The sequence below is a fragment of the Chelmon rostratus genome, chromosome 8 (assembly GCF_017976325.1).
Source record: "Chelmon rostratus isolate fCheRos1 chromosome 8, fCheRos1.pri, whole genome shotgun sequence".
NCBI lineage: Eukaryota > Metazoa > Chordata > Actinopteri > Chaetodontiformes > Chaetodontidae > Chelmon > Chelmon rostratus.
This window is the reverse complement of record NC_055665.1, coordinates 5,961,636-5,988,304: the sequence shown is the minus strand read 5'-3', so window position 1 is coordinate 5,988,304 and position 26,669 is coordinate 5,961,636. Positions and strand designations below refer to the sequence as shown.

The following is a 26,669-nucleotide window of genomic DNA, read 5'->3' as shown; positions in this document are numbered from 1 at the left end:
CAGCAAAACTTAAAGTATCAAAAGTAAAAGTATTCATTCTTGAAACAGGCCCTTGTGACTGATATGTTATCTTACATTACATTATTTGATTGTTGATATTGATTCATCAATGTGTAAGCACTATTTTACTGTCAGAGCTGGTTGAGGAGGAGACATCTGAAAATGTTACAAGGGGGCAAATTTACACTGTTTTTGGTTCGGAGCCACTAGTAGATGTATGTAGAGTAAATGTACTTAGCTACATCCCACCACTGGAAAATACATCAGTTTATTCGGTACACCTCATTAAGACAAATGCAGTCTGATAGAACAAGCATGTAACCTTAAGTTTTTGTTGAAACTGTATAAGAGAAGTGTTGAATCAATTGCACGCTCATTTTGGAGGTTGTAGTTCGTGGTGCTCCCTTTGATATAATTATAACAGCATCACAAACTCAGGCTCAAGTTCATTCTTGACGTAATGCAAAGCATTTGCTAGCCATTCTGGAGCTTCAGTAATGAACAAATGAATAGAGAAGCACTCATATTAAGATTAGTCTTTATTGATCTCCTTAGAGATATACTGTATATCATTCATTTCACTCATTCTAATTTCTTTTAGGAACAGTGCCAGCTGGCCTGGCAATGCTTCCGTAGTTTCCACCGCACTGATCAATACCAGTGATTCAACAATTCAAAGATCTACATCAAATATCTACAAGCACCTCTCTCAAATGCAATTAATTGCAAAGTGACTCATTTGACTTTGTTGTAATTTTGAATTCAGAGATTACTTAATGCCCCTTTAATTACTTACTCTTCATTAAAAGGTGAAGGTAAAGTACGAACACAAACAAATAAAAAATGTCAGACTATGCATAAAAAACACATTTCATAGACAGATGATGTGAAAATCAAGCACAGTCAAAATCAAGCACATTCACTCGCTATGTCACACCCTGAAGTCAGCATGAGCGGAGAAAGTTAGCCAAGGCAAAAGGCTACCATAGCACATGTGTTACGTTTGTCTCATTAAAGAGAGCTGATGAAGTACATTCACATGGTTTATAGATGTTGTAGGAAACCCACACAAAACCTGCTTTGGCTAAGCCAGAGGTGCTGTCTGGAACACATGCAGAGAGTATGTAGGAGACCATGCTAGTCTGGTTATAACTGTCTCCTGCAAGGCAATATACAGCCACTGTGATCAGCATCACCAGTCTTGTGAATTTTGCTTTCTCCAAACCAACTGACAGGATCACTTCTTATTTTCAGCTCTTATCCTCTTGCAGGGAATCAGATGGAGCATTTACACCGATTCCTCTGGACACTAAAACAGGAGCAAAACCTTCTGCAGTTTTGTTGAGAATGCAGTAATCAGTACAGCTACACGGTGGTGGACTCTCATCAACAGGACTGGCTGGGAAACTGCTCTCTGGGCTCTGGGTCAGGTCCACAAAGCTGCAGCCAGAGTCTGCCTGGCTGATGTTGAAGAAGTCTTTAGGTGTAGAGGAGACAACCTGTACTTCTCCAAAGCCAACCCCCCAGATGGAGCAAGGGAGCTGGGTGTAAGACGTGTCCCCTGGACAGACCACGGTTAAAGGTGGGGAGGCCTCGTGTATCCCAGGTAAACCAACATAGGAGGTTTGACACTGAGTGAATGCCAGCTGTGTCACTGGAGGGTTGTGGAAGTCCTGGTTCTCCTCCGGGTCCTTTGTAGTGGGTTTCGGCACGACAACCACAGCATCGGTCGTCAAGATCTCAGTTTTGTGCGTTAGCACTAATCTGCCGTGAGGTGAAAGCCATTCCTGCAAATTCAGTTGCATTGAGATGCATTCAATGTGATAAAATGGCATGACTCATTTTCACTGTATTATGTTACACACATACACACAGACCTCATGTGAAAATGAATTACTACTATATGTTATTCATCATCGATCCAACAGATCAACCCACTGATATTTTTAACCATATGGCAATGCTGCTCTGCTGCTCTGCTGGTCGGTCGGCCAGTCGGTCAGTCTGTCCGCCACTTTGGAGCTACTGGATGGCTTGCCATGAAATTTGTTACACGCACTCATGATGCATGCAGGATGAATTCTAATGATCATCCAACTTTTCATTTGGTGCCACAAGCAAAACACCACTTTCACTAATCCTGTAAAATATCTCAACATCTGCTTGAGGACCTGACAGATATTCACGGTCCCCAGACAATCAGCCATGCCGACTTTAAAGACTGGAAATTTGGTGAAGACATTCGCGTCCCCCTCAGGAAGAACTGTACTGACTTGTGATCAAATCAATCAAATGTCAAATATATGTAAGATTCAGCATGATCAGGGGTAAACTGATGTTTGGAATGGAGACCACTTTTAGTCGTGGTATGTGAGGCCACAGAGGGTCAGATCAGGAAAAGATAAACCAGAGGTGGTAAAGTTTGGGAGGCTATTAGGACTAAATTTACCATTGATGTAGACATAGATTGTCACAAAGGAGAACATTCCTCAGTGGGACAATGCCCAGAGCATGATCTGGTCTTTGAGATGGGAAAGATTTTGGTGGAGTAAGACAAACCATCATGCTATAGATTGTGTTGTCTGTATGTTAAGGGCAGAGTCTTCTGATCTGACCCTGAAGCTCTCTCGGATGGCCGGCATCTGATCTGATACTGCTTGTTAATAAAGGTCTCTTCAACTCAAGCTCATATCAGCGGAGTTCTTCCTACATCATCATCATCATACCACTGCTTGGCAGGACCTGGCTGATAAACGTCACTTTCATCCAAATTTGTCCAATACTTTGGTTTATGACCAATTGCCAAAACTAAAGTGATCCATCAGCCTCAGCTGAGCTGTGTAATATGATTGTTGTTGACGACAGACTTCTGGACGACACTTCATACCTACAGCATGTTGCTGTTAGTGTTGTCATTAAAACTGCAGAACAGCAGAGTTGGCTTAGTTTCCCAAAGCAAGACAGCAGGACAGAGAACGGACAAAAAGGACATCATATTACCTGGAGATTGCCATCATGCTGTTGAAAAAGATGTTGGAAGAACGGGGCAGGCGATGGTGTGTGAGACAGAGTCTTAATCTTCATTCTGTGGTCATAATCAGATCAGAACAATCAAATCACATTTTTATCAGGCCTGCAACCATTTGTTCCAGAGCAGATTATGTCAACTATGATCGATGATACGATCTTAAAATTTCCCTCGAAGTAGTGCAGATGAATTACCTTGCAGCGGGACTGTAGAATGCAAACAGCAGAACAGCAGCAGCCACACACACTGGGCCCAGAGATTTAGTCAAAATGACTAATATATTGTATTTTTCTGAGAAAGTTTCAGGAAATAATACGGAATTAGTGAGTCATATAGAGTGATGACAGTAAGTCTATTAGGTGGCTGATGTCCACGAATTATCTGTATAATTCTATGAGGGCGCTGATAAAAACAAGGAAATTCTTTGTCTGAGGTCTTTGAGACTCTGACTCATCCAAACACTTGTTGTTGATGAGACACACACAGTCCAGGGACAAGCCCTCACACACAGCTGTATATCAGCATGAAGTAAATGGCACTTTACCCTCTCCTGCTTCAGTTTTCCAGCACGTTGATGGACTCCACTCACTCCACGTTCCCTCATAATCACGTTCATTAGGTATGGATCTCACTTTAACACAGTACGTGGCATCTGGTTTAAGCTGTGATCTCTGAACTGTTACAGACTTTGCGTGTGAATTAGGTCGAAGACGCTGAGGAAAGGTTGAAACAATCACATAAATGACTATTGTTGTTTCTTATAATGGCGAAATTTGTTCAAGTGTGGCTGTTTAAAACAGCAGATCTTACTTTGCTCTCCTTGCTTTGAGATGTTTCAAGTGAGAGTTCGAAGTCGATGACGCGGGAGAGGTACTGATGGTCTTCATATCCACTTTTCCAGGTGATGTTGAAAGTCTCTGGTGTTTGCTGGTACTCAACTTCACGCGGGGGTGTCAGCTGAACTGAAGGCAAACATTTATCCAATCACATCTACATGTGCAGAACTCTTTCTAATACACACAGCACATTTTGCAAAGATGCTACCTAATGTTTGTTGTTTAGTGTAAAATGACTGCAACATCACATATCACATGTAGACATATCTGCATACATGCATGCAAAGAAACCCGAACATCAACACACACAAAAGTCAGACACACACAGTACAATTTGTATGCGTGACAGTTCATACTCACTGCTCTGTGATGGTTCGAATTTGGTTGTAAGAGGAAGGCAGCCAGATTCACGACAAAGGTTTATGCCATATTCATCGAAAGTCATGAAAATACTTGAGCCGTTCTTTATTTTACAGACACAGCTGTAACTGTGATTCGTCACCACAACTGGACAGGAAACCTCGCTCCTGAAGATTCAAATGTGTTTGTGGCATGAGCAATAATACGTAAAAAGAGGTTAACAGTTTGATTTATACATATATTTATACAATTACCCTTTTTCGGTGAACTTCAGGCTGTAGGTGGACTGTTCGCTGTGACCGCTGATGTTCAGGACACAAGTAACTGTGTTCCAGTAGGCGCTCACACATGAATATCCATCAACTACGAAGGTGGGAAGAAAAGAAGATCGTCATGTGCAGTTTATGATATTGCAAAGGAGCATTTTTTTTGTAGTCACACAATCGCACAGTATCACATACATCACACACGTGTGCAACACAGCAGCATAATAAATCGATTCACTCAAACACTGAGTAATGTGCAGTGAAAAGTACAACATGTCTCTTAAACTTAGTGTTGTATAAAATTTCACTTAAGTGCTTGAGTAAATGTATTTAGTCACTTTCCACCACTGGTATGATCAAAATATTACTTAGTGTTAAAGGTAATTAGAGATGGCAGATGACATTATAACAAGATGACACAACTTAATACTTGACATTTAATAATTTCCCATGAACCTCCTACTGTGGGTGATGACTGGCATGTATGACAGTAGAGTTAGCTGTTATCTGTGCACAATTAATCATACAAAAGTGAGAACGTGATCACATGAATACAAGCCACAAGATGAGATACGACACAGGCTGCCTTATTGAAGCTTTTCCCACAGAGGCAGCTCAGACGGAAACATCAGTACCTCCAAAGCAGCTGCCCACTGTAAGGATGCTGGAGCACCAGCACAAGAGCTGCAGACACCCCATGTCTTCTTCACACTGTGGATATAAATACAAACATTTTGCCTTAAAGTCCCTCTTTTGAATGTCTTATTACTTCGCTAAGACAAGACAACCATTTGTCCAGTCCACGCCAATATCCACAGGACGCTACCTGTTACACCCGTGACACGATTAGATCAAATTCACAAATAAAACAATATCCCTCACGTGTACAACAGCTGAAAAAGACGAGAAACTCAACAGTTGGCATACGTGCTGTGATGTCTAGTGGATGGAAAAGTGCTGTTACCTCAGGGGACGTTCTGGTGCTGTTGATGTCTCAGAAAGTGAATGAGACATGGAAGTGAGGTTTATCTTATCACTGCTTGCATCACAGGAAGTCAAACCTTTTTTTTACGTCACAGGACTTTTTTGGTTAGGGTTTGGGCACGTGCTCTGGCTTTCATTCATAGTGTTAGAGAAACAGTTTAGGCTCTTTTATACTGATCTTCCAGCATTTGATATTGTATATTTGATAGTACAGTACTGATTAATAAAACTTAAGTGGGTGTCCTTGTGTGTTGCTGTGGGTTACATTTTTGTTGGAGTGGATTATAATCATGTTTATGTTGTAATTGTAGGTTTTTAAGAACCAGTTTTGTCCAAAAAAAAAAAGAAAAAAAAAACATTTATTTTTGCGTTCCAGCCTAAAAGTGCCAGGCTTCCTCTTCTCTATGGGAGGTTCTTCCAAAAAGTATGTCCTCATTCGGTGTTTTGATGATGGGGGCGAAGAGCGCTGTCCATCAAGTTGGTCCAACATGTCCCATACTGTAGGTGTTCAGCTGGGTTGAGGTCCGGTGCCTGTGTTGTGCCCAGCATTCGATTCACATCGTTCTAATGCACATCAAACCATTTAGTGATCCATCCGCTGGATCCTCCAAAGGCTGCATTTCTCATCTGAGTGAGCAATCGAAATGTGATGCATTTGGTCTTCAAATGCGTTTAAGTCTTCTGGTGAGAGTCGAAATCAAGTCACAAGTCCCGCAAATTAAATCCACTTGTTGCAGTACAGTATTCATTTTTATTCATTTTTTAATCATCCTTCTCGTTACCCAACAGTTAGTCGATGTTTGCCTTGTCTGCTTTTGTAGCCTTGCTTGCTGATGACGCACAAAAATTAAAAGTGTATGACTGCAAACCTGCTACTGTATCAGTCTGAAAGCCGCTCAGCGCTGTGTCTTGTTTGATTTCATTGTGATGCAGTACAGATATATGCTATCGAACATGTATCCATTCTTCCAGACTGCACTCTACGTGACTACAGATCTTGTTTATTTGGTCAAAAAACATTGATTACGTCAGAATGTCGTGGGAAGTGTAGACAACAACAGGTAGATTGATATTGTGAAGAAAAGTCTGTTAACTTTTAATACTGTGAGACCATTAGCTGTGAGGGACTTTCTTCCCCCTCCCACTACAGCTACCATCAAGAGCCCTTTGAATGGGAAAAATCCACCCTCAGATGCACTGTTAGATATTATCAGTTAACGATGTTCACGAAGGTGTACCATGAAATTCTTGTAAATATCCTGATGTAATGTCATAGTTACACTTGATAGAAGAGAAAAACATGCAATATGTACCAGGAAAAGCAAAACCCTTGAAAAATATTTAATAACAACTATATAAATATGAAACATACCATTTGGTCAAAGAGGAGATACTCTGCAAACATTCTCTTTATTATTCAAGGTGAAAGAATACCAATATAAACCTATATATCAATATTACTGGAATGCTGAAAAAGCTTTAGAGTGTCCGTATTTATTTCATGTGCTGTATGAATTAGGGTTTGGGCCAACATGTATGCAGTGAATCGAGGCACTATATCATGAACCACCTGCCCGTGTTAAAACAAATGGCATCTCATCCGCTCCAACTTTTCATCAGATCCACACAGCAGGGTTGTCCAGCCTTGCCTGCCATTTTCATTTCAGTGCCAGAACCGCCGGCTTGTGTCATCCGAGCTAATCAAAACATAACTGGTGTTCATCTTACTGGATATGATTGTAAAGGCAATATCTATGATGATGATATATTATTAACACTATTCTAATCCAGCTCACTCAATCCAAACTTAAAGAAACATTTGGTCAACTTTCTGGATGCAAAATCAATGTAGTATTGTCCTAAAAGTGAGACTACCCCTCTTAACCCACACACCTTTGCAGCACACCTCGGCTCTGCTCCCTTTGTCCGGAAACCTCAAGGTACGAAGTGGTAAATATCAGATCTCCAATCAGCGAGATAATCGATTTAAATGTCCCTAACACTTTATAATTAAAGAGCAAATAAGGAGATGGACAGTATTACCTCTATCACTCTGGGGCAGAGCAGAGGTGATAAAGATGAACTTTCTACCCAGACTCCCTCCTTATATCAGCCATACCATTAAAGTTTCACCAGCAATGGTTTAAGGAAATTGACAAATTATTATAAGGCATCCTATGGCGGGATAAGAAACCTAAAATGAACCGTAAGAAACTGGTTATGCTCAGTGGACATCAGGAACACCTGGTCTAGGTGTTCCTGACGTCCACCTTTACTATTTAGCATACAATGCAAGATTCCCACAGTCATGGGCATACAAAAATAAATATCTGTATACAGTAGGCAGTTGGGAGTGGCTGGAGAAGAGGACTATTTGTGAATACAACAAATCGATTTCCATAAGTCATTATGGTACTACCCCAAACACAGTGCTTCAATAGGTAATCCACTAATTGATTTCTCTCTCTGCAGGCAAAGAGCACTTGGCAGCACCTAAACATCACTCAGACTGGACAGGGATGGAGATATTATACCATGCCATGAGCTGAAAATGCAGTTTGGCCTTAATGATTTGGTATTTTACAATACTTACAGCTGAAGTCAATCTTTAAAAATGTAACATCCAAGGAAATCATACTCGGATCTAGAAGTGTCAATGACTGTAAACTGTGGGCGGCTACTGGACGGAGAACTGAGACAGTCAGCACGCGATTGTGTGAGATATAGAATCTTTCAAATGAAGGTCATACATACGACTTACATTACACCACAAAAGTTAAAAAAATGGACCCAAATGTTTCTGAATTGTGCTGGCATGGTTGTGGTAGGATTGGTACACTTATGCACTTACTGTGTTCCTGTCCATTGGTAAAAAAAAAAAAAAAAAATCAGGACTGAGGCAACTGATTTTTTACAGGAGATAACAAATGTTCATATTCCTCAATGTGCCGTTGTATGCATACTGGGAAAAAGGAAGAGAAATATACACGCAAGAACAACACAACGTATTGTTGCATTAGCCTTTCTCTCTGTAAAGAGGACAATACTTACAAAACAAATACTAACAAATATAACTGGCTGAAGGACTTTTTGGACTTATTATCAATGGAGAGTGCAGTTTCAACCCATTAAGAACTATAATAATGACCTTGGTGCCCTATGGACCCTCACTAGAGAATACATGAAACCATGAAAACAGGCCAACCTGATTCCAAAGTATGTATGCAGGTGCCATAGGATTGTGAGTATGATCTGAGCTGATGTATTCACCCCCCCTGTGTTTTTCCCTGTCTTAATGTGTGTGTCAATGTAACGTGTTATTGTGGACTATGTTGTTGTCACAGAAACAATGGTTCTTGTGTTTACAGATGATACATGTTTTCTCCAAGTTTGCTCTTTTTACTGACATTGCACAGAACAGGATGAACGGTTGCAGTGGTTACTGACAAAATATGTGTGCAAGGTAAATAGACATTATCAGACATCTTGATAAGGCAGCATGCTTGCTGGTGCTGCAGTACAAGCTAATGAAGCATGCAGGACCGTGATGATATGGAGCTCTACAGTATATACAGTGACAAAAATGACAAAAGCAGTATAAATACAGTATAACAGTATACAATTTTGATCCCATGCGGCATGTTTATGGAGCCTGGAGTGCCATGGCAAAACTATAGAGTTTGCATCATTCTGATCAATTAATAAATCAATATATTCAAAAGAAGCTAAATTAGCATTGAAATGATACATTAAGAATGTAATAATAAAATATTACATTTGTGAATTTCAATTCTACGTCCTTCCTCTGTCTTTCAATGATAAATTAATATGTGATGGAATTATCTGAAGATTATTCAACACTTATCTTGGCATACTCCAGTCTCCATGCACATCATCACCCTCTCTCTCTCTAACCAAATCTCTCCTGTCTCTTTGAACTGTCATTTAAAAGCAAATACCACAATAAGAAAGAACATGAAGAAACATGAGTATATACATAATACAAAGTGCACAACTAAAGTATTTCAAGATGTACAGGATGTACTGGGTTGTATGATGAGCAGTTACTTTCAACCTACTATTAGTCAAAGTAAATTTCCTGGAATGTGTTTCACAGCACTACTAACTGTGATTGTGGTAGTAATTCAGCAACGATAATCACTGTGATCCATGGAGTTCATTCTCCGAGTTGCTGGAGTCTTCTTGAATAGTGCTACATACCATCCACTGCTTGACGTAGTTAGAATTTGAGTTTTTGTGCTCACGAAATGAATCAGAGTCTATCTGCTCTGCAATGTTTGAGTCTGAGGCTCCAGGGCTGCTGCACTCTCCAAAACCACTGTCAATGGTGTCCAAGTCCACGTGAGGGTAGCCGTCTTCTGACTGCTCATTAGAGGCGAATGAGTCAAGCGATACCCTCTCTGGTTCATTAAGTGGGACATGTGGCTGAAAGTTTATATTTTCCAATGATAAGTCATTAGATATTTGGTTTTCATGATGTGGTAATTCCCCACTTTGTCTGTCCAACCTGGACACCTGAGGTTCCTCTAAATCATAGCCAGCTTGTTCTCCGTTGTCTTCTCCAAATGAACCAAAGCTTTCTCCATCTTGGTAACTTCTGAGGGTGTTAACAGAGCTCTGTGACACGACTTCCTCCTCGAACTCTTCCTCTCCAGACAGGGTCACAGTGTGGATGGAGATGTGTCCGGTGGAGTGATTGGTGCCCTGCGAACTTCCACCCTCCTGGAAGAACAGCAGCGAGTGGCTGTGAGGCTGCAGCATATGGGGGAAATGATCGCCTTGTTTCATCTCGTCCTCCTCTCTGTAGCTTCGTTTCTCTCTGTTCCACTGGAGGATGTCGTGCTGCTTCTCGCCGTTCATATGAACTTGTGAGCTGATCTTGAGGTAATCGTACTCGCTGAACACAGGCTGCACCCACTCCTACAAAAGAGCAAACGGAAGAAATTAATTTGGAGTATTGGACTAAATACATGATAACGCAAACGTTTAAAATAGCATAATAGTTGCTTATTTGCTTTCTTGCCCAGAGTGGGGTGGGAAGATTGAAACCACACTCATACCTGTATGGTAAACATGAAGCAGAGGGAAACTGTTAGCCTGGCTGGGTTGGTCAGGAATTAGTTTAAGCTTTAAACATTTCATTCTTACACTTTGGTTTAAGTATGGATCGACAAGCAAGACATAATATGTTTTATATAATAATTTCTTGAGCTTTATAAGTGCTGGTAAGCTGATGAACCCAAAAGTATTTGTAACTTGAAGCTTTCACAGTGTTCAGCAGGATACATCTGATCATTTAGCTACTACTGGACCATGCACATCTAATAATTAGACCAGGACAAGTAGCGGAAAATATTTCACAGTGTGCCTGAACTCAGTTCTGTGTGTCTGAACTCTTGCCATGTGTATATGTTTTGAACTTTGCGTTGAAAATATGACTATTTTTGACGTAAATGTTAGTCTAGCAGTCAAATATGAGTGGATCAGCATACACTTGACAGACTCTAAGGAGTGTGTGAGTTTTACTTTTAATCCATGACTCTCCTGACAAATCTACATGGCTTTCATCAACACACACATGTGCCACTGAAATATAAAGCCTCTGCAGCCGCTTATGGGCTCCATTCAGCAAGGTGATGCCCCGATAAGCATGATTCCGTTTCGTCATGCAAAGGCCACCACATCCTGAAGTACAGGGCTCATCAGCATCACTGACTCCGCCGACAAACAGCAAGCACTCTGCACCACAAGATTAAGATAGCACAGTCAAACTAGAACAATACTTTCTAAAAGAGCTGATTCAGCCTGTTGCAGTGATCCTACAGATGTGATGTACAAAAATTTAAATGCAATACAGCAGATGAACCATCTTTGAAGACACACCTGTCACAAAGCTCTACACAATACAGACATGTTAATTCACTTTCACTGTTGCCTATTATTGCACCAGATTTAGGATGTGTGATGTGATCTGTCATCAAAACATGAAAGGTTTTTGATGACAGAGATTTAGTGAAAATACAGATGCCATTGTGAAAAAGGCTCAGCAGCATCTGTACCATCTACCTGAACTAAACTCATTTGGAGTAGATTGTAGATTATTGTCAATCCTTTACTTCAGGCATGTCAAAGTGATTCCATAAAGGGCCGTGTGGCTGCAGGTTTTCTACCAACCAAGGAGGAGCACACCAGGCTGGAATCAATTAATCAGCTGATCTCAGTCTTCAGCTGATAACTAATGATCCCTTGATGTTGATTGGTCGGCCTGGTGTGCTCCTCTTTGGTTGGAACGAAAACCTGCAGCCACATGGCCCTTTATGGAATCACTTTGATATATCATATGTGCTTTACTTCTTATAAATCCACTTACAAAGTCCTCAACAGGCCTATGTAGTTACTAGTGTCAGCATTTGTGTGTTGATATGCTTGTAAATAAGCTTGCCTTGCCCCTTGAGGGTCAAAGTATTTTGTATTTAATTATAGCACAAAATGCTCCTCACTTAGACCAGTTTAGCACATCTAGTATACTGAAGAAAAGCACAACAAAGCAGTGCTAAATAATCAGCTTTTCTATGTTATTATCTGTCTGCTACTACCACTCTGAGCTTATGTTCACTTTGTTATTTGCTGCATCAGTGCACTCTGCTGACTAAAGTTTGTAGCTCCACAAAGAGCTCAAGGTAATGGGCTGGCTGAGCTTGAAGCATTTCACTTAACTGTCCATTCTGGGGCAACCGTGACAAAATCAACTACCAATATTGTTTGACAGAATGCCCCAATACAGATAATGTGATGATGTTGTAAAGAAGACACAACAACACTCTACAAATGAAGTAAGTAATACAGACATGACAACAAAACAGCTGACAAAACACGCAAATTCACTCATCTAAACTGTCTACTTATATACAAATATACACCTGTAAGGCCTTCAAGACCAGGAAAAAAGTCACATTACAACATCAGGATAAATATACCAGACAATATCTAAACTCCTGACCATACAGGTGATACGCTATATAAGCCAGCAATGCTTAAAATCTATGGCTGAAGTTGGTTAAAGTTTTTTTACTTTAATACTTCACTTTTTTACTTAATTTACAGAAAATCTAATCAAGGTTTCAACTGTTTAACAGCTGTTCTTTACTGGACACTGACTAAGCACATGCTAGTTTTAAACATGTTTGTTGATTTTAGCATTACTGTATACCATACACACTTCTAAGTAATTTTAGATATTTTGTATGTGTTCCAGGTTTCTTTTGTTATGTAAGAGAGGGCATATTTCAGTGTGTCTGTCCCTGGGTGCCAAGACAGAAAGAAGAATTTACATTAGGGGAAAATATATGTGATGGAAAAAATAATCACAGAAACATCAGTAAGATAATGAAAGATCTAAACCACGTAATTCTCACTTTGTGCCCCTATCAAGTGAAAAACAGGTTGTATTTAGCTTGACAGAATGACACATTAAAGATCTAGGGGTATTTTCCACTGTGGTGGAACAGGGCAAGCTGTGTGCACAAACATCTACCCACAGCAAGTCAGACAGATGAAAAACGAAAAGTCTCTTGAAGCCCCTGCACACTGAGTCATTCACATCATGAAGGCCCTTAAATGTGAAGTCAAGGGAAAGTCCCATCAAGTGGGGTCCAGATGTGCTGAAAGTCCCATCTTGGGCAACACCTGCTGGTCCAATTTGGAAATTACACAAAAAGTGTGTTTTTGCTTTCCCTTACCTTAAAGTTTCCTCCGTAGTTGTGGTAGAGGGGCTTGAAAAACTCATCTGGGTTGGGGACGTACGTAATCAGCTGGAGTTTCCTCTGCAAATACCTGAGAAATGTATGTTGTAAGTTATTTCAGAAAAATGGAATGGAAATGGAGACTGAAAAACAACACAACACTGACAATTCAACTGTGCTGTGTCACGTTTGATAAGGCGATTTCATTTTTTGGTACGTGACTTGTGCAGAAGTGAAGCTGTGACCAAAGGGAGCAGATTTCTAACTCATAGCCAGTAATACTGATAGCACAGTATGGCTTTCATTTGCATTACAGTACAAAGGTGAAGTCTCGAGTCAAAGTCACATCTAAATATTTAAGAAAAAATTATGCTAAACATTGAGCATTTCATGACTTTCATGACACTTGAATAGAATAATGAATGCCTTGTTGAGAGGTATACAATGTGAACCTCAACCTTAACAGAATGTTTTTCAGTTGATTAGCATGTCCCGCCTTGTGGAGAGCTCCTCATAGAAAATGTAACTTTAACTCTTTTTTTTAAGTCATCAAAACTTTTGAGTTTATCCCAGTGTCGTGTTTTTTGGCAATGGGATGAACCACTAACACATTCAGCAGTTTGATATGTTGTGGAAATCTGGCTCATATATACTTATATCTTAAATACTTGCTAAGTAATTGTCAGAAACATAAACTCATTTGCCAGTTTATTAGGTAGAACAAGATAAATTAATGCAGTGTAAAGCAATGTTGATGTTGAAGGAAGCCAGTCAGAGACCGCTTCTTTTAAGTTAACTAAGGGATTTGGGGGTCAGTCAAAATGTGTTAAAGTGTATGTCAGGGACTGAGAGCATTCTTCTGTTGAAACATGTCAGTGGGTGTGGAAACCTGACTGTGACAAACAAAAACAACTTGGCTCATGTTGTTAAAACGAAATGGAACATTTCGGCTGCCAACAAAAACCGTTCAGTGCTCTGTATAATATCTCTGTGTAGAGGGTTGTTGTGTCTATTGATAATGATACTGAACATCTTCTCCACTCTGGGTTTGAGATAATCCCTGCCTTAGAGCACCTCTGGTAAAAGAAGACACACAAACAATCCTTTATACCATGTGCAATCATATCCTCAGAATATAAGACTTCATTAATCTTTTTGAATTGTCTTTTTGTTTACCAGAGGAGATTTCAGTTATATACAGTAAGTTCACATTCATGGCTGTATTGCTGATGATTTGTGATGCCCATTGGGTGTATTATTTTTATTGTGTTGTCTATTGTTTTATTAGTGAGATAAAGAAAAATCTGGGCTGTTTGGACAATCAGGTTTACTGCATTGTATTCAAAAGCCCTGCAATAAATCCTCCCTTCATGAAGGTTAAAAAGTCAACAGAGGTGATGATTCAATGTTATGATCACTTTGGAGGCTGCTGTTGAACTGAGAGGCGTTTCTAATATTTTGTCTACCCTGATACAAAAACAGTGGACAAAATATCAGCCTGCAAGTATAACACCTGCAAGTATAACACGAGACAACTCATCAGCTCTACAAACTGCTGAGCAGGCTGCATATGCTGCTACTACTCCTGAGATTAATTGCAAAGAGCTTAAAAAAGTAGTGCATTGAACCAAAACCAAAGTTGAAATTATTATAGCTCACAGAAGATACCATTTCATATCATCCTCTAAACTGGATGGAAACAAACAGAGAACTGTGTAGGCGCAAAAGTTCATTGACTATTTCGAGCTTGCATTTGTTTCTTGTAACCTTGTGCCCTTGATAAGAGAGGTGTTCTCAGTTCTCTGACACTGATGCTCTGCATGACTTCCTATGTCTGCTAGCCATTTCAGTGCAATGTCTCGCTGCATGTAAAGCACAGCAGTGGTTTCTCTATATGTGGGAGGTGATGCCAGGAAAGTGTAGATAGAAGCAGTGAGAAGCTTTGCTAATCATTTACTGGAAGACAAAGCGTTGCTGATCTTAGGACTTAACTTGCTGTCACTTTGCTAAGTCATGTCTATGTTTAATTAATGCAGATTCAGTTGTGCAAATGGAAAACGAAATTTAACCCTTTACATCATTTACACATTTCATTTCTAGAGTTATAATAGTTGATTCAGTCCGAACACATTAATTAGTGCAACGTTCTTCAAAAGTTAGCCGTAATCTTTGAACATCAAGGACCACCAGCTTGAAGACAGATAAAAGAGGCTTCTGAAGTCGTGTGGTAAGCATTATGAACTGGTAACCCCAAACGTATTTTGGGATATATGGATGACCATTGAAATTTGCAAATCAAGACCCATTTTGAGTTATTAAGTTCTTCAGGTAACCAACTGTGCCAACGTTCAAGATTTAAATCACACTGGAGCCACACATGCTTTAAGAAAGAAATGGGGTTAAATTTTCATTACAGTACTCACGGTTTTTGTAAACAAGCCAGAACCAGGAGACCAAGGACAAAAAAGATGGACAGGGGGATGTAAAACAAGCAGCCATTAAATCCTGTAAAGGAGACATAACATCCAAAATAAGTATTGAGTTTGGATGGAGGATCAGAAACACACACTTGTATGATGGTTTGAGGCATAAAACCACAACAAACATAACATCTGTGACTGGCCTCAACGGCCTGATTTAGCATAAGACAAAAGTTGACTTTATTCTTGTTCCAGACTGGAAGTGAGAAAGCTCTTCTACCTTCAATCTTTGCAGTTCCTGTAGTCCTCCATTCTGCAGTGGAACTCCACTCGCTCCATGGACCCTCATAGAGATTCCCAGGACACATTTTGGCCTTAACAGCCACAGCATAGTTGACAAGTGGTTGCAGCGTCCCACGGTCTATCAAAATGCGCTTGTCATCCACTTCAAGGGAATAAACAGGATCCTGTCAGAAGAGAAAAACAGTACAGCTTTGCATGGGAGTCGTCAGCAGAGACACTCCATGGCAATATACTGCAACTGCCTCTGAAGTCCATGTTTTGGTGATTTTGCTCACATATTACCTTTGACAAGTCTGCGCTTTCTCTTACGCGCACCATGTATTTGAGACAGTCTTCTTTGTTGTCGTGGTGCCAAGTGATGTTGTAGAAGCCCTCAGTGTTTGTCAGTTGAACATCAAAAGGGGGAGCAGGTTTCACTGTGAACGTAAAGTCCCAAGGTATTATTACGCCAATAATACTTTACACCACAAGTGGCAGCTGAACATTATTTTAAGCTTTTGCCTTAATCTGGAGTGTAAAGCAGGTGGGTGGCCATTTACTGCCAAACAACAATTCGGGTAAGTTGGGAAAGTTGCCAGTATTGTTCTTGTTATCTATGAGTGAGCTGACAAGTGGTGGCATAACTGCAAGAGGTGGCTGTGTTCAACAAGAGGGAAAATGTTTTACAAGCATCTGAAAAGTGAAACAATAAAAGCATATGCTGGATGGTTTACGAGAAATTAACATTTAACTTCTCATAAAACACTTTTCCCCATTTTGTTGCCACTAAACATGTCATTACTGATGTGATTGCTGTGACCTTGATTCATTTCTGTGTTATCCTCTGATCTGTTCAGCACATTGACTGACGAATACTGAAATGTCAAATTGCAAATTAATACCGGTTTAACTTACCCACATCGCTCAATGCCCAGCTAGATGACTCACTGGGACTCATAATTTCTCGGTCACCTTGTTGACTGGCTGTTGCATTACACACGGTTCCAACAGATGCGATGTCATCAAACATATCTGGATACATCACACACCAGGACTGAGGTGGTTTGATTGTACAGTTGCCATTAGCCTCAAGATCTTCACCACTACAACAGATAAGCAGTTTTTTTATAATCAGTAACACCCCATAATATCAGTAAGCATCTCATCATCAGAGGTCGTAGTTTCCATATGACTGTTTTAGAGCACAACTGATCCAGTGCAGGCATATATATATATATATATATATATATATATATATAAACATATTCAGTTTATCACAGCCAGTGAATGTTTGGCATTTTTGCTTGAAAAATGATAAACAATAAATTGACTAGCTTTTAGTTGAGTCTTTGCGGTACTTTAGCAACAGTGTCACCATTACATAGTTTGTCCACCAGGGAGCATTTACACGTTTTTAAACTGTAAAATGTCCTGCATGGTACATATCTTATTGCAATCATTAATAAATAAACTCAAGGAAATCCTTCTAAAAATATCTATTTCATACTTCCATGTAAAAAAAAGCACACTATGAGTTGGGCTCTGCTACTTACACCATGATAAAACATGACATAAAAAACATAACTCCCAAATTTCCCCAGCTGGGGATTAAGAAAGTATATCTTATCTTAAATTGCACCTTATGACATCAGCGAAGGGTGTTAATATTGAGAACATTGTGAAGGACATTTACAGTGGGCGATGCTCGGAGGAAGGCGCAAATTAAGTGCACTGTGTCAAAGATCAGCACCCTGCAGCATTTCCATTAGATCAAAGCTACTGCTCCGAAGCAACTCCATTTTCAAGAGCTGCCCAAAAGTTGCCCACAAAGAAGCAACAACTACATAGGATCCAGCAATAATAATACTATTATTACTAAGAGCCCAATACTTAAAATTGACCAAACTTGGTGATCCTTGTCATGATTATGTGCAATTAAGAGGGGTAAATCAGCAGCTGGCTGATTTACCCTTCTAAACTGCACATCTGAATTGCATATCTGAATTAAAGCTAGCCACATACCATATCATGCACCAAAACATTCATTAACAGTCAAATATCTTGTACCAGCACACGACTTTGATGACGAGAGGATATGTCGGCACAGGGCCTGAGCAGGAACAGTTCAGTGAAGCAATGTAGTCCGTCGAGCAGGTGACATTGCACAAAGACGTGACTGCAGCAGAAAAGAAATCATTCATACAAAGTTGTATTTACTAAATTAAACATTCATGCTCTACAGACGTCAAACCTTTAAATTACTTGTTTACCAAGAAAATCTCACTGAAGTTAAAAAAGAAAACCAATTTTCAAGGAAAACTTGGGACTTACCACCATGAGGAGACAGAGTGAGGTCCCACAGCAATAGTAAGAACACAGCTTTAAGAGCCATGGGGACAACCCACTGTTAGCCACTGGTTAGACAGGAGGAAACCCAACAGCTGAAAGTAAATATAGACATAATCATTCATTCGTTTTCACATAAAAAATAAATAAAAATGTAACACTAAAAGAAAATTAATTCACCCTTCATGCAGGATTTGCTGCTAAACTGGCAAAAAAGGCTAGTCAGGCTCAAAAATCCATCTATAATCTCACATGCGATAAACATCATTAGCATTAACATCAAAAACTAGTTACATTTATAAAAGAGCATCAAAGTTTTCTAGTCAGAATTAAATGGTAATCATAAATTATGTCTCAAACCAGCATAAAAAGAACATTTTCAATCAACATCTTCTGTTCTAATTTTTAACACAATAAAAGGATCAACCATCTTACCTTTTTTTAATTTTAAAACTCTGCCACTTGATCAGTCAACAAGCTAACTGAGTCACCAAGGCACTGTCGCACTGACGCCTGTCTGAGAATGTCTTGTGGAACAATGTTCTGGTTTGTTACAGTGAAAGCGTCACCATCATAGCGTGACTAAGGATGTGGTTTCAGACCCTTATGAGCGGCGTCTGTGTGGTGCCTTCCCACCACATTCACGCTGCTGCTATGAATATGAAACAGTTAAAAGAGAAAAAAAATCAACAGGAAGCTGAAATTATCTTCTGCAAAATAATTTTGTAGTAATTTTCTATGCTTGTGACACCCAAATAAAAAAATCTATATCTGTTTTTTGAGAACAAGGTCTGAATCAATCACAAGTTAAGGAGTTGGCATGAATATACAGAGATATGGATGAACTTTGAGCAACCTCTTCCCCTACTACTTTTTGTTCTACTGCTGTCACAACATGTATTAATTTTTACAAAGCACCTGCTTGCTCATATCATTTTTAACATTTACTGAAAACACGACCACTACGTGTTTCAGTAGTGAAATTATGCTAAACACTGACACCAGAGACTCTTTTTGATACCATTTCAAAGACCCTTATCGTACACCTACATGTCTACAAAAACAGTTAATTTGGGGTTTTCAGTAGTTTCCAGCAGTGTGTCTTGAATGAAGTTAAATGAGTCATAATTCTGCTGTGGAGCCCCTCAGAGTTCCCATTCAATAATCAAATTATCACTTAACTATTTTTTAACTCAGAGCATTTTCAGCTACATATGCACCTTTTCCACAAGGAGCTGAACCATAAGATTCATGATCCTTGTGTATAACATGTCGTTCAAACTAAACTTGTTTTGTACGATCGGTGGGCCTTTGTGGTATTCAAATTACCAAGTAGGTGTGAAGATGCTCATTTAATGTCACTGTACAGATATTAGTCAAAGCCAAATGTCATTCTATCACACAAAAACTACACAAAGCTTAGCACCTGTAATACTTTGGAGTAGGTTAGTGGTATGCACGGGCTGAACAATAAATGTGACCGGTGTGAAGCTGTTGCTGCCATTGCTCTTGAGCAAGACACCGGTCTTATACTGGGGCTGGCCACTAGGTGCTGCTGTAGTTGATGAATAGAAGCTTATTTGGCAATTATTTTTACATTTTACTAAATGTTCAAGTCATTTTTAACCAGAAAAGACAAGATCGGACAGCCCCAGTTTCTGAAATGGAGAATTTGCTGCTGTTTCTCATCTTGCATGATAGTAAATTAAACATTTTGAGGGTTTGACTGTTGCTTGGGCAAAAGAAGACATCTGATGGTCACCTTGAAGTCAAAAGAAGATTTCCCACTAGCATTCACAAGCATCGATTAATCAAGAAAATAATAGACAGATTATCTGTGCAGTGTGGTGCTAGTCATGATGAGTGAAATGGAGAGCATGAATGGTCCCATGAGGATAAATAAAGTAGAACTTTGTGTTATGCTAGGGGGCAGCCGTGGCCTAGAGGTTGGAGAAGCGGCTTGTGATCGGAAGGTGGAGTATTCCCTCCCCCTCCATTAGCCGGCTGATGTCCTTGAGCAAGGCACTTAACCCCCCAATATGCTCCCCGGGTGCTTGATTGCCTACTGCTCCTGTGTGTGGTTCACTGCATGCTGCATGTTGCATGTGTGTGTGTTTCTTCAACAGTGATGGGTGAAACGCAGGGAGTAATATCCCCAGTCATGGGATTAATAAAGTAAATAAATTAAATTAAATTAAATGCTGTAGTATTGTATTACCTTATAAGTTGCTGATAGGCTTGTGTCTGTCTGCAGTTGCTCTGTCATTTTACTGCAGCTCAGGTGCAGATTAGAGCCTAAAGTCAAGTCCAGTGGTCTTAGTTAATTTAAACACAAGATACTTGTGCTCAAAAAGAGGATTCATTCTCAGTGAAGAACCTTGGAGCTCTAATCTGCCTCTATACATGCCAAAGAGCAGTGATTCCTAACATGTCTCTGGGGGTCATCAGGTGGAAACCTCCCTTCAACAGTGTTTCGCCTACTTAGTTCCACTACACCTCCAGGAGGTTAGGCAGTGAACTCCGGCGTCCCAGAGTCAACCCCCCTAGTGCCAGTTCACACTGCTCCTACACAATCCAAACAGCACCACCACATTCAACTGACCCAGAGATGCTCCAGGTAGTGGCCAGTACCGATACTACCATTTAACTATTGATAATGCTAACCGCTAAGAAGAACAGAAGAAGACAATACAGTTCCGATGCTACCATTTACCTAATGTTACGTGCTAACCGCTACCTGCTAAGAGGAACAGAAGAAGACAATAAAGCTAGATTCACCTATACTGTTAATGTTAAGTGCTAGCTACCAATACTAACTGCTAAGATACTATCATACTCTCACTGCTTTAGCTATTGTTAGCTGCTACAATGCTACCACAGGCCTAGATGCCACATGTAACTGCCGATTGCCACACTACCATCATCTGCACCTGCCTCTCACCAACTGCACCAAAAAAGCGGGGTGGGAATACAAACCCTGGTTCGGTTAGGGGGTAGAAAATAAAGAGGTAGAGTCAAAAGATGAAAGTAGGGATTGGATACAGACCCTTGTTCGGGTAGGGGGTGGAAAATTTAGAGGGTGCTGAAGGTGGAGGGCTAAACCACAGACTAGATTTAACAGCCTCTTCTAACATTTCCTTCAAGAAGCAACAAACCCTACCATTTCCTTCAAAAAGCAAACAGAGCAGGAAAACAAACCCTAGCATTTCCTTCAAGAAGCAAACAAAACAGGAAAACAACCAAAAAGATCAAAAAATAAGCCAACTCTGTATCTTACAGCGCAAACTCACCTGAACAGGCCGCATGGTCCCAAAGAGAGACTCTAGCTGGCCACACCACCACCTTATCTAAACTTCCTCTTCCTGGTTCTCTTCCTATTGGCAGAGCGAGAAGATGGGGCGGGGAAAGCAGAGCAGAGGAGAGGTGTCTTGTTCAGACTTTAACCTCTTCTCCCGCCGGGTTAGGCATGCATGTCCTCTGCCCCCCCTCCCCCCTCCCTCACTGTCCCTATTTCACCCCCCAACTACTATTATTTCTCCTGATCCATATCCACTGACTAGACCTAGCAGCCTCATCTGACATCTCCCTAACTGTCTTCCTTAAATTTTGCCCATGCACTCCCAGCTCCCTCAACAGTGAAACAGCTGACCCTGCAACAGACTCTTAGACTCTTAACTGATTTCTCCCTAATTGTTGGGATTTCCTCACCATCTATAGCAAACTTTCTATCACTTACTTTCCCTCTGTATATTGAAATACTCCTTGACTTACTAGGCTTAATCTTCATACTAGCCCACTTGAGATTCTGATTGACTTTATCTAACAACCTCCTTGTACATGGCACTGTTGAAGTTAGCAGTGTCATATCATCCATATAAGCCCTAATTGGTGGAAGACGCATTCCATTCTGCCGTCTCTCCCCACCTACGACCCACTTGGAAGCCCTAATAATTACCTCCATAGCCATTGTGAAAGCTAGCGGGGAAACTGTACATCCTGCCATAATATCAACCTCCAATCTTTGCCAGCCTGTTGTGAGCTCTGCGATACTTGCACACAGTCTGATGTCTTGGAAATATGCTTTCACCAAGTTAACAACTATCTCCGGCACTTTAAAGTAGTCAAAGGAACTCCAAATAAGGTTATGTGGCACTGACCCAAACGCATTAGCCAGATCTAAAAATACAACATTCAAGTCTCTTTTCTCCCTCTTAGCTGTCTGAATCTGATGCCAAATCATGCTAGTATGCTCTAAGCATCCCGCAAATCCTGGTATCCCTGCTTTTTGCACTGTCATATCTATCATACCATTCCTTTCTAAGTAATTAGCCAGCCTCTGTGCTACGATACTAAAGAAAATCTTTCCCTCAACATTTAGGAGAGAAATCATCCGAAACTGGCTAAGGTCCGATGACTCCTTCTCCTTAGGGATGAAGACACCTCCTGCCCTGCGCCATGCTCTTGGAATACTTTGTTTCTCCCAAACTATTCTAAGGTATCTCCATAGTGTCCTTAAGATGCCAGGTGCACTCTTATAGACACGGTAGGGGACTCCATTAGGCCCTGGGGCCGAAGAAGCCTTTGCACGCCTAACCACCTCCACAACTTCTCTCCACCTCGGTGGGCTCACATCCATCTCCTGCTCCACTTCCCCTAATGGTGGCATGTCAGGTGGAAGACCTATGTTCCTATTCTCCTTTGAATCTGAATACGTCGACTTCAAATACTGTTCAATCTCTGATTTCGTTGCCTTAAGTTGCCCTCCTTTTTCTTGATTAAACAAGCCTTTCACAAAATTAAAGGGGTTCCTAAAAAATGCTGACCTTGCACGTTCCTTCTTCTTTCTCTTCTCCCTAAGGTGTTCTGCCCTTCTGAGTACTGCTAACCTGCTTCTCAGTTCCTCCTGCAACACCTTAATTCCCTCCCTTTCTTCTTCTGTCGCCTTCCTCCACTGCTTTCTTAACTGCCTCCTTTCCTTTACTAACTTCTCTATTTCTCTTTGCCGCCTAGACTTGCCGACCTGCACCCTCTCGCCTTTCCTTTTGACAAGCACCCCAAATCTCTCTCGACCATAGGAGTAGATCACATCTCCAATTTTATCCAATTTCTCCACTGCATCTCCTCTAAGCCTGCTTAATATGACTGATAAATCTCTATCAACTGCCTCCCACTCTTTGCTATCATTAGCCCTCGGCCACCTAACTCTAGCTTTCTGCTCCATGCTTCTCTCCTTGGCTGGCCTGTTGACCTCAACACCAACTGCATCCCCTCTCCGTACCTCCTCCTCTCCAGGGATAGTGTTACTGATATCCTGCGCACTGTGGTTTTCTACCTGTCGCTGGACTTCATCCGACTGATTCGACTGACTTCTCAAGAAATACTGGTCGATGCGGCCACTCTGCCCTTCCACTGCTATACACTTCCTCCTTCCTTGATGAGTTCTAAGGCCTCGGATTGATGTTATTTTCTGCCAGCCACATGGGCAAACTTGAAGCTTCTTATCCTCTGCTGCACAACTTTTGCTCTCCTTAGTTGCCTTCACTGTCATCTGAGTACTGCTACCTCTGGCCCTAAGAGATGGGTCCGTGCCCCCATCCCTCACTGAGTCATGTATCCAAGGCATAGTCATATCCGTTATCCTGTTCGTTACCATGCAATCCACCTGTGAGTCATCTTCCACCCCTGCTCTCGCTGACTCTTGGGGTATTTTCCTTATATTGGTTGTAGCTAAGTCTGGTTGTAGCAAGGTTAAGGCTTGCCACTGCTGCCATGGGTTGCTAGCCCATACCAGCACCTGTGGGGTCTTTTCCCTCCTGTCAGCTGTCTTTCCAAGCAGTCACATGGTCTTTCCCTTGTTGTCAGCTGCTCTATTCACAACAGTCACTAGCCAAGCTAGTTGTGAGTTAATTTAAACACAAGATACTTGTGCTCAAAAAGAGGATTCATTCTCAGTGAAGAACCTTGGAGCTCTAATCTGCCTCTATTAAACCAAATTGTTGTGTCCTCAGAAGATCAATACCCAAGATGTGCCTAAAGCAATATAGACAATGGCCTACATGCAGCTGCTGTCTTGTACCATCACTTTTCTGCCACTAGAGGTCACTGTAAATGCAAATTTTAACTTAAACTTGTGGCAGTTTTAAAGTTCTCAGTTGTTTTGAAGCACCTCTGCTAACACAGTCATTTTTTACTTTCAACACACCAACTACCAAATGCAGGAGAAAGCATGGACATTTGCACAATATTACAATGAGTACAGACACTCAGTGCAGATTTCACCTGACAGTCTTCTACTAACAGTATTCTCAGTTTTGTTTCATACGAGGATAAGTCGGTTTCTGTTGTGGTGAGAATACACAGATAGGCAAAACTTTTGCCCATAATAAGTATGAAGGGAGGTTGGTTTGTAAAGAATGGGAGCAGGAGAGCAGAAAACACAGCTGTGAAGTTTGGGCGTGGGAAATGAGGTGGGAAATAGAGGCAATGTTTTCAATGTTGGTACAGTGTCATAATAAACAATGTGAGACTCCATCATACTCCAGCAGCAGCAGCAGTCCTGGGGCACTTTTTGAGCCCCATAAAAACAGTCTCTCTAGGGCGTGATGTGGATGAAAGAGAATGCTGTAATGTAACGGACAGGCAAGATATGAAAAAGGAAACAGGCTGTCTAAAAATTTTGTTCTTTTATTTTCAGTTCTATTCATTTCCACTAAATTCCTGCAGATATGAACCTATGATTTGATTGTGTTGAAAAAAAGGGCTGTTTATGTTACCGCGTTTTCTCCTTCAGACCTCAGTGAGCAATTTTGGTGATTGTATTCTGAGAACACAACACCTGTTGGAGCATGTTTCTGCTTGGACATTTCTATTGCTCAGGTCATTCAGACCAGGTCATTTTCATCTTGACAGACTTCATTACGATATCTCTCACCTTGCATGTAAACCAAATGTAATGTTGTGGAATCATACTAATTAAATTTAACTGTTTTTTAATGACTGAAATGATAGAAACCTAAATATGAGATTTTTGCCTCTTTCATCTCTTTTGGGTGTATGATTAAATCAATATAAACACAGAATGGTAAAAAGTGAAGACACAAACATTGTCAGTCACAAATGTTGTTATCAGCTTCTTATAAACATGCAGAAAAATAGCTGGGTGAGAGATAATCTACCTTTGTTGTGAGATTCTGCAGTCCTCTTCTCACACATCTCCCACTTGATGAGAACAGTCTCAATAGCTCTTTTACCACTGGGCTGGTGACTTTACTGGCATGTGAGTCCAGATTATTCATCTGAGGACAGGATGCAGCTGAAGCGCCACATGAATTGCAGAGCTGCCATCTTCGCACTCTGCAGATACTGATGGAGGCGTAGCTGTTTCAAGACAGAGAGATATGTTTCTGAACAAAGAGAGAACCGAGTCATTCTGCGAGAGGGGAAGTGAGTTCAGACTGATATATCAGGCCAACAACCTTTATGGAAAAAGTGGATGTCAAACCGCGAACGATTCCACCTCTGATAGAGTTCAAGGGTGTCACAAGCCTGCAATGAAAGCTTAAACATACTTGAAAAATCTGCAAATCAAATAAAAGTAAAAATAAAATAGAATAATTTTATTTTAAATAAGGGTTTTTGTGGAATGACTCTACACTACGGCTTTTCAAAGACCCCCTAACAAGATTAAATGTGGGGAAGTCCTCTGGGATTTTCTTGGTTTAAAAAAAAACAGCCAAAAAAAAAAAAAAAACACCCCCAAGAGAGTATTATTACTACTGGCTTTAAAATAGCCAAATATTGTTGAACTGTGATGACTGGTGCATGCCCGCGCGCACTTACGCACGCACACACACACACACACACACACACACACCTTATTTCAGTATGATAGGAGCACAATACTAACCAAGCATGAAACGTTACTCGCTGGGGAACTCCATTATGTGTTGCTGGTTTTGTTTTCATATCGCATAACGCAGAACTTGAGTCAGTGACCTGGTCTATACAGTCCAGTTCTAAGCGGCTCGCAGGCACCTGACTGAGACAGTTAAACCACCGGTTTACTCCAGCTTAATCCACTTGTACCTCACCTGTAGACTAGCGGCACACTATAGTTGTTATTTCCATATTTACAACATTTAAAAGAAGAACTTATGTTGCCGTTATAGAGTCATCTACAAATAACCGCTGACAAGTTAGCTGTCTAGCTAACAAATGCTGCTACCTAGCTGATTAGCAGCTAACGTCACACACTTTTTCACAACAAACGGGATGTTTACACCAGGCCCAAGTAACGAGCCAGCTTCTGGTGATTTTGCTTTCATTGTCAAGAAAAAAAATAACAAGCGAAATAAAGCCCTACCTCAACTGCTAAAGGGAGAAAC

General features: G+C 40.7%; 2 protein-coding genes across 3 annotated transcripts; both read right to left on the bottom strand.

Annotated features, from left to right (window-relative positions):
* Positions 1-568: 568 nt before the first annotated feature.
* LOC121610915 (interleukin-21 receptor-like) lies at positions 569-5,476 on the bottom strand. Its single transcript, XM_041943236.1, has 9 exons — positions 5,455-5,476; positions 5,126-5,201; positions 4,479-4,587; positions 4,225-4,391; positions 3,839-3,990; positions 3,573-3,741; positions 3,223-3,319; positions 3,001-3,085; positions 569-1,787 (listed from the first exon to the last, which is right to left on the bottom strand). The coding sequence occupies exons 2-9, from the start codon at positions 5,187-5,189 to the stop codon at positions 1,251-1,253; spliced, it is 1,380 nt and encodes a 459-aa protein (XP_041799170.1). The 5' UTR covers positions 5,190-5,201; positions 5,455-5,476; the 3' UTR covers positions 569-1,250.
* A 1,337-nt stretch (positions 5,477-6,813) lies between these two features.
* Positions 6,814-25,683, bottom strand: il21r.1 (interleukin 21 receptor, tandem duplicate 1). Of its 2 annotated transcripts, none has more exons than XM_041943384.1 (9): positions 25,461-25,683; positions 18,271-18,380; positions 18,007-18,115; positions 16,855-17,042; positions 16,243-16,376; positions 15,938-16,124; positions 15,661-15,742; positions 13,235-13,328; positions 6,814-10,415 (listed from the first exon to the last, which is right to left on the bottom strand). In XM_041943384.1, the coding sequence occupies exons 2-9, from the start codon at positions 18,329-18,331 to the stop codon at positions 9,633-9,635; spliced, it is 1,638 nt and encodes a 545-aa protein (XP_041799318.1). In that variant the 5' UTR covers positions 18,332-18,380; positions 25,461-25,683; the 3' UTR covers positions 6,814-9,632. The 2 variants fall into 2 exon arrangements, with proteins under 2 accessions (XP_041799318.1, XP_041799317.1); XM_041943383.1 differs by lacking the exon at positions 25,461-25,683 and adding an exon at positions 18,721-20,170.
* Positions 25,684-26,669: the final 986 nt, after the last annotated feature.